General features: G+C 36.4%; 1 protein-coding gene across 4 annotated transcripts in view; it reads left to right on the top strand.

Annotated features, from left to right (window-relative positions):
• Positions 1 to 9,395, top strand: part of LOC125657765 (uroporphyrinogen-III synthase-like) — a 21,637-nt gene extending 12,242 nt beyond the window's left edge. For all 4 annotated transcript variants that reach the window (XM_048888523.2, XM_056149025.1, XM_056149026.1 and 1 more), the window contains 2 exons: positions 633 to 731; positions 8,519 to 9,395. In XM_048888523.2, coding sequence (XP_048744480.1) covers positions 633 to 731; positions 8,519 to 8,632 — 213 coding nt within the window. In that variant the 3' untranslated portion in view covers positions 8,633 to 9,395. The remainder of the gene's footprint in view (positions 1 to 632; positions 732 to 8,518) is intronic.
• Positions 9,396 to 11,674: the final 2,279 nt, after the last annotated feature.

Consider the following 11,674-nt stretch of genomic DNA (forward strand, 5'->3'; position numbering starts at 1 on the left):
TCAAGGTCTGGTTTTGATTTCTGTAAGAGGAGACCTTAAGCCTTGGAGTACTGAGATCTGTAACATGATGCCTTTTCATCCTGATAAAACAGAAACAGAAAGAGAACATGTCATGTGTTACTATAAATACTACCCTACAGAGACAGGAAACTGGTTTTAGTCTTTTTATGGGTGCTTATTAAATGGTGATAAATTTGGATTCTTGTATTCCAGGGTATTAAATAGTATATTGATTTGTGAAAGCTTAATTACTTGCATTGTGTTCAGAAGAAATGAGGTGATGATGTTTTTATTACTTTGCTTAAAAGTCAAATGTCAAAATTGTAGTTTTCTTCAGAGAGAGTTCCACTGGTACTTAGAACAACTAAAGTGGAAAAGGAGGTGGGGGGGGGGGGGTACAAGTACAATATCAGGGCTCTCCAAATCAGTAAGGGTGGGGGTGGGGTATACCCAAGTACAGTAATGACACACTCAAGGCTCTAGGGATTGTGAACTTTTTTGAATACATAAAAGAGAAAGAAGCACTTCTGTACCTTTTTTATTTTCATCGCCATTAAAGATGGTTCTAAATGATGAGGCATTGTATGTGTAATGACTGTTCTTAATGTAATGTTTGTCTTTCCCTGAAAAAGGTGCCAATAGATTCCATGGTGATGTTCAGTCCCTCTGGAGTGCCAGTCCTAACCAGCACCCTGAGGAAATTTCCACAACTGTTAGTTGATTCCGTTAAAGTAAGTAAAAATGCTGTAATTTATTATCACTATTAAGTACTGCATTGGTAGTTCTGTATATTCATCATTATGCTAGAATTAAAATGGCAAGCCAACAGGTGTGTCAGTCAATATAGTATGAGTGTGAAAAGATCAATATTGTTTGAGTGTGACAAAGTCAATATTATATGGATGTGATGACGTCAATATCATATAGTTGTGACAAAGTTGATATTATACGAGTGTGACAAAGCCAATATTGTATGAGTGTGACAAAGTCAATATTATATGGATGTGACGACGTCAATATCATATAGTTGTGACAAAGTTGATATTATATGAGTGTGACAAAGCCAATATTGTATGAGTGTGACAAATTCAATATTGTACGAGTGTGACAAAGCCAATATTGTATGAGTGTGATAAAGTCAATATCGTATGATCGTGGCAAATTCTATTAAGAAATAAACATGATTTATTTATCAAGATTAATATGTGCATTGTTTACAACTGCAACACATTCATGAGGAAATGGCTATCATTGCAAATTGCAAAGATGAAAGGTGAAGATAACGAACAGTGATCAATTATCATTGTGTGACAACTCAATATTTTATTGGTGTGACAAAGTGTATACCACATGCCTTAAGTAACTTGAAATGTCCCTCTTGGTGTTTTTTGTTTTACACATTTGTTAGGTAGTCTTCAGTGCTCGTTTTGACATGTTGGTTTGTTATGTGGCCATTTCTATAACATATTTTTCTGGATAAAAGCTGATGTAAGAAACTAAAGTGTACAAAGTAACTAAACAGCTACAAAGAAACTAAACAGCTACAAAGTAACTAAACAGCTACAAAGAAACTGAACAGCTACAAAGTAACTAAACAGCTACAAAGAAACTGAACAGCTACAAAGTAACTAAACAGCTACAAAGAAACTGAACAGCTACAAAGTAACTAAACAGCTAAAAAGAAACTAAACAGCTCAAAAGGAACTAAACAGCTACAAAGAAACTAAACAGCTACAAAGAAACTCAATAGCTACAAAGAAACTAAACAGCTACAAAGAAACTAAACAGCTAAAAAGAAACTAAACAGCTACAAAGAATTTCAATAGCTACAAAGAAACTCAATAGCTACAAAGAAACTAAACAGCTACAAAGAACCTAAACAGCTACAAAAAACTAAAAAGCTAAAAAGAAACTAAACAGCTACAAAGAATTTCAATAGCTACAAAGAAACTAAACAGCTACAAAGATACTAAGCAGCTACAAAGAAACTCAATAGCTACTATTCTTAAAATTTCCGTTATATTTGAAAGTAGGATCGTCTGACCTTGATATTTGTCTACCTGTAGTTTTCAAGGACAATTTATAATTTTTCTGTTGCTTCATGCAACGCAGACAGGTGATTAAGATTTAATAAAGGTATGGTTTGTTATTTTGTTTAAGATCATTGCTCTTCTTAAAGGTTAGAATTCGATCCATCAAGCACCCTTTAACTAACAAACACTCTCAAGTCCTTTGAAGATTCTTCATGTTATCGTTTGAATAAGATCCAACCCAGACAGAAATTTAAGAGTACATTCGAATTATAAATAATTCAGAAAATTCCTAGACACAACTTCACCGCCTGTTATAAACACCACCCCACACAGACAAACGATGACATATCGTCGTTGTTTAGTCAACATACATTTCGTCACCTGCGCGCGGATATTCCTCCCCTCCCAATGTTATTGTCTGCTAGGATCCGCCCTGCTTCATTCACACGCTGGGGTCAGGGTCGAACGGTACACCGCGCGAGCTTGGTCGTCTGCCAAATGTATCGTCTGCTGGAAACTGGGTAACGGGAGCTGGGAACATTGCGTTTTCATTAGAAAAGGATTATGTCTGCGCTATAGATGCCCTGCTTCTGGTTTAGATCAACTTCTTAAAAAGTTACTTCAAAGCATATACAAACAATTATTTCATAACATACGGAATGACATTACCATATTTTATTATTTAAAATCAATTTTTGTGCGATTAAAAACAGGCGCTTGATTTATAGTAATTTTTAATTAATATTTCTGCCACTTTTCTAGATGTTTTAATTTTGTTTTTTCCAGCCACACACGGTGTTTATTAAAAAGAAGCGGGGGGGGGGGGGGTGTCTGAAATTAGATGGAGTACAAGAAAGCTGTATACTGTAGGTAGTATGAAGTGTCAACTGAAACAGTATGGAGAGTTTCCAGAGGGACCTACAAAAATACAAGCGCGGCAGCCCCCTATCTTTCAGTGCTAAGTTCGAGACAGGCCAGACTATCTCACTTATTCAGGCTTGATCAATGTCATATAAATAGAACTGATTGGTTGATTAGGATGCATGTGATCTGTTGTCATCGATGAAATGGGATTCCTCGATTATTGATTTGATTTGTTAGCTTGATGTTGCAGTAGGTGAAATAAGGTTCTTGGGTCCAGCGGCGAATACTTATCAGTTTTGTTGACTAAGTCAGAGTCATCAAGTAGTGTGGATTGTCGTTGTTATTTAAAAACTACATAAAATTGATTTGTCACTTTTCACCGATTTAGATTGCCCGGTGGAGGTTAGCCATATGATTAGGATGCTCGCTTCGCTACCTGAAGGTCCGCGTAAAACCTAAGGGATGTTTGATACAGATCGTAACTGTAGCGCCTAACATTGGAAGTCACGTGTCTTACATGAGGTCCCCGTCACGATAGGCGTTGTTGCGATAAAGAACCCTAGAATCGCTATTTCTCTTCTTATACCTTGGTCACTAAAAATATTGGCTAAGGAATAGTCACTACTTATGTTACTCTCCTTGTTTATTAGTGTGCGCCCTGCGTGTTCGGAAGGGGGGGGGGGTTCATTGTTGCCGAAATAACTCTTGCAGTAATAAAGACCATTGGTAAACAAGGCAATGTTATCAAAAGCTTATAAAACAGCTTAGATATACACACGTAAATAATTTCACATCAAACGTAGAGTACATATTGACATATTCTCTACCCTCAGATTTCAAAGGCGGTGAAAATGACTCATTACAGTGACACTTTGTCAGTTTATCACTTAATCCCCTGTATTTATCATTTCATATCGATCAAATATATTTTTTTGCGATTGGCATACCGGTCTGTATATTATGGCGTATGACTTACATTCGGACCAATGAAAATTCGTCAGCCGAGACCTTTATAACCTTGGATATCACGACAAAAACACAGCATTATCAGGACCTGCAATTTATCTATACTCACCTGTTCTCACCTGTAAATATTTGTCATAGGTGTATATTATCAATTGCATCATTCATCATCAGAAATGGATTATTTCATAAATCGCGCGATTTGCCCGTGTTTTGTGCTCGTTCGTTGCTTCACAGAGCACTATAATTCTCCGTGATGGACGGGTCTTGCGGTGTAAAGCATTCCATTAGAGTGGTGGGGCCATGATATCATCCACAAAATATTCATTTTGATAATCTTTTTAAAAATAAATATCTTCTACGGGGCCTGTCAAGATAAAATTTATCACTGTGTCTAATTTATTTTCTATGGTGGAAAGAAGAAATGAATTGGTGTTTCTATTCATATTTGGGTTCCATGAATTCTAACTTTCCATTGTATTCGATTAGTGTTACAGTTCTAAGTATTTGTAGCGTTTCAGTTTTATTTTTTGATGTTAAAGATTTACGGTATTATGAAATGTAAAATATTTATTTTTACAACATTAGAACAACGTCAATACAATATGGATGCAATCTTAGTGCAATATTGCCTTATCAGTATAATTCTAATACAATATTAGTTTACAACGCAGTTTTTTGTTGGATTTGGGGGGGGGGGGGGGGGTGCGCACAATTTAGGTCTTATATTGCTGTTTTCGTCCATTGCCGTTTAAACATTTTAATATCTTAAAATCCCAATAAACCTGTGTCGAAACATACCCTCAGAATTTCATTAGATCCCCATGCGAACTTAAAATTCACAGCTTCAAATAAATTTGTTGATGTAGCGCTGTCAATCGAAGGTTTTTATAAGGGTGGGATCTGTAGCTCTCTGGTAACAACCCCAACCCCAAGAGCAACAGTGCTGCAGCTAACTACAGTAATTCGTTAACTCGTGTCTGTGTTTAAAGTTTTGCAGCACTAATGAGGAAAACTTTGATGCTACGTCAGCGGAATATTTGATAGGTTTTAGGATCGTATGGAAATACAAAAGTCCGTCAGTGAAAGGGTTCAAGCACCTGTAGTGTTTTCTACATAGTTGTAGATGAAGACCGTGAACATTGTAGCTCTTCACTGATCTGTTTTATCAACATTGACGGAAAAATAAAACATGAATGCTAAATATCGCATTAAACGTTTCGACAGCTCTGGCAACCATGTTTTCTAAAATCTGTTATGTACTTGAGTAAGATAATTCTTCAGATACCAGAGCTTAAAGATAAAACCGTTTGCTCAGTCTTCTTTGATACTAAGCAGTTTGCTGATGGAAACTACAATGATAGACAATTTACGAGATTAACACATTTGTAAAGCCGTTGTTGTTAATGGGTTTATATCTTAAATACCTGATAACTGTCTATTTCACACAAAGTTTCTCTACACAAAAAATGCGCGCCAAAATTTGGCGCGAACGGCGTGCGACTTTCTCCATCAGATAAGGTCTTTGTTTTCTTGTGTTTTGCGTCATCACGTCTTTGATTTTCAGTTGAATTGATTCAAGATCTGCTGAAGTCGAAATCTCCATTGCACCTCCCTCATTGGAAACAAACAATGGAATTTTTTGTAGAATTTATGACGACATTTCGATTAAATTTCGATGAATTTCTGCAGATAAAAGTTCATCTATAGTGATTTCAGTGATAGGAGTCATATCATCGTAATCTTAATGTTTATAGGAACTAAATCTGATTTGAAATTACTTTGTTTGTTGCATAAATCCATCTGCGTTCGCGATTTTGATGACATCATATTATGTGGCGTGCTTTTTCTTCCGTATGTTGCGTTTTGCTGTTGCTAACTTATAGAAAGTATATTTTTATAACAAGAATTGAGCTGTACTGCGTATTTTCATGGAATGTTCGTTTATAGTGATTGATAATCAGGAAACAATTATACGGATTCGACATCCTTATGACGTCACGGAATCTCGCATTGTAAAGTACATGTTCTTATCGAATAGTCAACAGATCTTGGATTTTTTATGCCCACAACAGTCGGGTGTCAATAATACTAGTAGTCAAGAATTTGGTTTAAAGTGCAGGAAAAATTCTTGAGTGACGTTTGTAAGATATTGCAGAATCCTAATTCTCGCGGCCCAGACATCGGTCAGTGGTTTAGAGCGTGCGCTTCTTGGCCGTGAGGTCGTTAGTTCGAGTACCGCTCGTGTCATGGCCACGTGAAACTTGAGACTACTGAGTGGTGATTGTTTCCTCGCTAAACGCTCGGCATTCAGAAAAGTAAGTCGCAGGTCTTTCGGATGTGACTGTAAAAAACGAGTTCCCGTGTCGCAGCAGCCGTTAACAGGGGGAAAACTCACGCTGCTACGGTCCGAATGTCATGAATAGGTCTAAATTTGTGGTACTTCACCCAAAGCTGATAACTTCTCAATTACAGTGGAAAATTCTGGAAGGGAGGAAAATAGAATTGAAACAAACACTGTCCAGATAGCTTTACAGATTGCTTAATGCTGGAACACTGTATCCCCAACCTGGAACCCTGTATGCCCAATCTGGAACACTGTAATGTCAATCTGGAACACTATAATGTCAATCTGGAACACTATAATGTCAATCTAGTAGAAAATATAGGTAGTTAAGATTCGAGTTTATTCAAATGACCTTCAGGGGTAGGTTTTGGGTTACCATACGGATTCAAAGTAGAATGTAGGGGGATTGGAAATATATTTGAATAAAACAACAACAATGAATTAGGGGGTTAGGGTGGGGTCAAAATCGGAGATAAAATTTTACGTGATACATGGATATAGGGGAATACGGAGCATGAACAAATCCTTGGTTGAAGAGGATTTAAGTTAAAATCGGGAGCCATGTCCCCTTAGAAGAGGAGATAATCAAGAAGAGACAAAATTAGGGTAGGGCATTTAAAATTCTTCTCGAGAACCACTGGGCCAGGAAATTTGAAATTTACATGAAAGCTTCCTGACATAGAGTAGATTCAAGTTCGTTCAAATCATGGTCCTCGGGGTAGGATGACACCACAACAGGTGATCAAAAGTTTTAGATGCGAATATATAGGAAAATCTCTTCTTCTTTTCTTATTCTCAAGAACCACTGGGCCAGAAAAGATTAAATATATATCAAAGTTTCCTGACATTGAATAGTTTAAGTTTATTCAAATCATGGCCCTTGGGTGTAGGGTAGGGCCATCATATTTGATCAAAGTTTTACATGCGAATAAATCTTTAAAATCTGGAACACTGTAACCTTAATCTGGAACATTGTTGTAAAGAGCAGCAAAGAGTCCGGACTTTGTCTTGTCCAAAGTCAAATGTCGCGCTCTTAATTTGAAAAACATTAAAAGTGAATTTTATTTCTCTGTAGTCTAAAAATTTTAACATATTTATTGCGAGCTAGAAATTTTCGCAAGGCTCTCGAGAACCTCATCATTGCAAATATTTCTCGCCGTGAACCAGTCCATTGATGTCTCTTGTATTCGTTTTAAGATAATCTCGGTCACGAAAATTAATCGCCATGAACGATTTCATCACTAATAAATCGCGAAATAAAGTAGTCGCGACTAAAAGTTGGTTTACAGTATTGGCTAATTTTGTCGGACTAACGTTCGCCAAAATACACACCTTTTTGAGAAACATGTCCCTGGTGTTTGATAAGTGTAAAATTTCGTGGTGTTCACTTATGAACTCTGAGTATTCATTGTGATAGTTCAGTTCCAGTGTTTGATAGCTAAGCATGAAACCCCATTGTACTGAGAAGGGAAAATATGCCGCCGCTCTCTTTTCTTCCTAAATTTTTTTTTTTTTTTTTTTTTTTTTTTTTTTACTGCTTTATCTCCTAAGCTGCTTTGATTTTGTTTTGAATTGTTGAAAACTTTAAACGATGGGAATGATTGCCACACAGAAAAAGAAATAAAAGTTGCACTTTTTCAGACTACGCCTGAACTAGTTTGAATACAGGTATTTCAGCTGGGAAAAATTAAAGCCAGAAAACAAAACCCATGACAATTTTTTGGCAATTCTTTTCTTACATTGTAAGTCTGATCGAAAGCAATGTTCATCGAGTTATTTGATGAATGGCTTGGATATTTTCATACGCGAGAAATAATATGTGATATATTGCTGAAATAGCTTCTGTCTTGTTGACGCAGTGAGCGTTAATTATGTACATGTAAAAAACAAATTTCATTATTTGAAAATACATGAGGATATGAATTGCGATGCTTCCTGCCGGCATTATGCCGACGCGACACATTGCAGTTCATACCCTCATGTATTTTAAAAATGAGAATTTTTTTAATACTTACATTCTACTTTAATCCCAGGCTTTAAAATAAATGTACTATATTTATCAAGATTCATACGCGCATCGTTCACAACTGCACTGCATTTATCATTACTATTTGTTTCTATTTGTAAAGATCAAAGGCAAAACATTGAAAATGTTCACACACACACACACACACACACATCGTGAGATTTTGCCTTTACATAGCACTACCAATCCGACGCCCGGAAGTAGAAAACTGACAGAGTATACAGTTGACGCCTCACTACCACTCTTAATAACGAGAATAATCAGTAATCTCCCCTTCCTTTACAGATTCTAGCTGTAGGACCCACCACAGAGAGTGAACTGCAAAAGCACAACTTGCCTGTGTACGCTACCCTGCGGCGGCCCGACCCCGAGAGTCTGATAGACTGTCTACGGAAGTGACCACATTCTTTGGCGTCAACATCCGGTCGTTGTGTCTATACCAGTTTATCATTGTTACGGCTGGTCGACACGTCTCTTTTCTAGATTTGATTTCAGAAATGTATTCTTGACGGTGATTAATGATTTGATATTGCTTATGGATTGGGGACGCTCGAAATATCATCACGTCATCCTCCGTGTGTACATTGTACACTCTTCTTTTTTCAACACATTCTGTTGATTTTTTTTTTTATCAAATGTCTTCAGATTTCCAGAAGCGGTGAAGGTTTTTGTCTCGCATTTAGGACGCTTTCGCATTGCATGGGAACTTGCAATTTTATATTTCCTTCCATTTTTCAGATTATAGTTTAGTTATACAGGTTTTATTTATTTTGCAAGTCCCGTTGTAGTAGGATTATTAAATGTACTAACTTATATAAAATACTGCTGAAGCCAGCTAGGTTTGGCGCTCTGTTAAATCTATAAGGCAGTGACGTCCAAAAGAATATTAGTCATTTTATATGGATACGTATATACATCATGTTCATCGTGGCCATGTATGAATTTGTGAAAATGAGTGCACAATAACATGCATGTATATCTAATGTTTTATTTTGAATCATATGATTGGGATGTTAATTTTGTTCAATCGTGTCCAATGTATGGTTTTTTATTTATCTTATCATGTCCATTTATATGGTTCATGTTTGTCTTTTCATTGTCTTGTAAGTTTATTGTTATCGTTTTGACGTGTGAATGATAAATAAAAACACATATACTTCAATATATATAGTTGCTGTGGCTTAGAGAGTTGTATAGTGTCCTCAATGAAGCAGAACGACACTTTGGAATTACTAGTATTTCGACTGCCGCCCGTCAATTGTCACCCGATCTGTTACACCCCTGTAGTCCGTACAACTGAGAGAGACATTGTAATTTTGATATTTACATGCATGCCGTATATATATTCATTTACCTATACATTTGTCGGTATCAAGCCTATGTTGTTTCAATATATTGTATTTTATTTTTGGATAAAAGTACTGACCTACCAATAAGGTCTAAGGTCATATTATGGGATTCGGTTTCTCCTATTCTACAAATAACCCTCTGTTTTCATGGGTGTTGCTAAAACGCGGAACGGAAAACGAGACGGAACGGAAAATATTGTATGCAATAATGTTATGAGGAGGTCAGCATTTTGCAAAATAAAAGGTTTATCATGAACAAGGGAAGCAGATATTACAGAGAGAGTGGGAAGTCATCCACAGAATCCACCGTTTCATAAGCTTCATACTAATGCATATGTATTTTAATATCATTAACTTAGTTACCTGTGGGGATCTGGGTTAGAATTGGTCCTCAGTACCCCCTTGATTGTCGTAAAAGAGGACTAAATGGAGCGGTCCTTCGGATGAGGCCGCCAAAACCGAGGTCTCGTGGCACGATAAAGATCTCTCCCTGCTCAATGGCCATAAGCGCCGAGCATAGGGCTAAGTTTCATATGAGTGAAATATTTTCGAGAGGGACGTTAAACAATATTCAATCAATATCATTACCTTAAGTTACCATGAAAAATATTGATAAAGAAAAATACAAAAAATTTATCATACTGAAAAAGACTTGAATTTTCAAATGTCAAATGTTATATCCAAAGAATAAAAGCCCCCCCCCCCCCCCCCCCCCCCCCCCCCCCCCCCCCCCCCCCCCCAAAAGAAAAAGAACCAACATTGTAAAAGATAAAATATTTTTTCAACAATTTCTCTCAAACATAACCTTCTTAAATCGAACTTGCTTTTATTCGTAATATAGTTCTACACCTAGTATAATACATGTATGTATTTATGTATCGCATCAAATTTTAAAGTGAACGAGTCCGGTGTGTATAAAAGGTTTGGATTGAATTTAATTGAAATTTCGTACATTTAGCCTACAGTATCCTGCGGATTAGTGTTGAACCCGAAGAGATACAGCAGGAAAGAAAGATTAAAAAGAGAACCAATGAAAACTAAGGTGAAGTTTGCGATCCATAGTATGAGATGTTAACAGATATGAAATAGCTAAAAGACTTAAGAGACAATTCATGCTTGAATTAAAAGGTCGTCTCATTATTAATCTAAATATCAAGATACAAGTACTTGTATTTAGTTTAGAAATAAACTGCTAGAAGTCCGCTCTCTTTAGGATTGGAGTGCTGTGATCACAAAGTGTCTGTTAGTTAAAAAATAGTATATCAAACACAATATATTTAACTTGCTGGCTTAATAAGATCATGAATTGTGGTTATATACATACCATTGTCACTCCCTGTGGTAAGCATACACATACACGGTATTATGTGTAAATTTACATTTCAAAATGCATGTAAAATGCTTTGTAAATTCTTGCACAAACGTTTTAACTTCGCTTAATCAATTTATGCAGCAGAATTTTAAGATAAAATTGTTTTACCGCTTGTAAACAAATTTTAAAAAATTGATATTAATCATAAGGAAGTATTTTATTCCGATTTGTGGTGTTATCTTAGCTAAATTAATCATTCTAATTCTTAAATTTTGATCCCTTTTCCGTTCCGCGTTTTAGCAACACCCTGTTTTCATACCTGGACGTACACTTGCTTACGAGTTAATGATGCACAATACGGACAACACGTGTCCACACGATGAACTTTCTCGCTTTCATCTTGGATTTATGAATTTGCATTCCACATCTACATTTTCTGAAAAAGCAATTTCATAATCTAGAGGTAATTATTTTTTAAGTTTTGAATATCCATGAGGGTATGAACGGCGACGCTTTACGCTGTGATACTTTGAACATGCGCGTTTTCCGGCGTTGGGCATTAGTTCAAATCTCGCGTGTTTTCAAAACTGAAGTTTGGTTCTGTAATTAGATTCTACTTTCATTTCTGTCGGAACTTCCCGCCGTTGAAATAGACTTGCTGTATTTATCTGTATGTAAATACGCGCATTGTTTTGGCTACCATTAGAATTTGTAGAGATATCAAGGGCAAAAGCATTGGAAATGTAGAACTACGATATACCGTGTCTCTTCAGAATTCCA

Source organism: Ostrea edulis, chromosome 9, assembly GCF_947568905.1.
Source record: "Ostrea edulis chromosome 9, xbOstEdul1.1, whole genome shotgun sequence".
Taxonomy (NCBI): domain Eukaryota; kingdom Metazoa; phylum Mollusca; class Bivalvia; order Ostreida; family Ostreidae; genus Ostrea; species Ostrea edulis.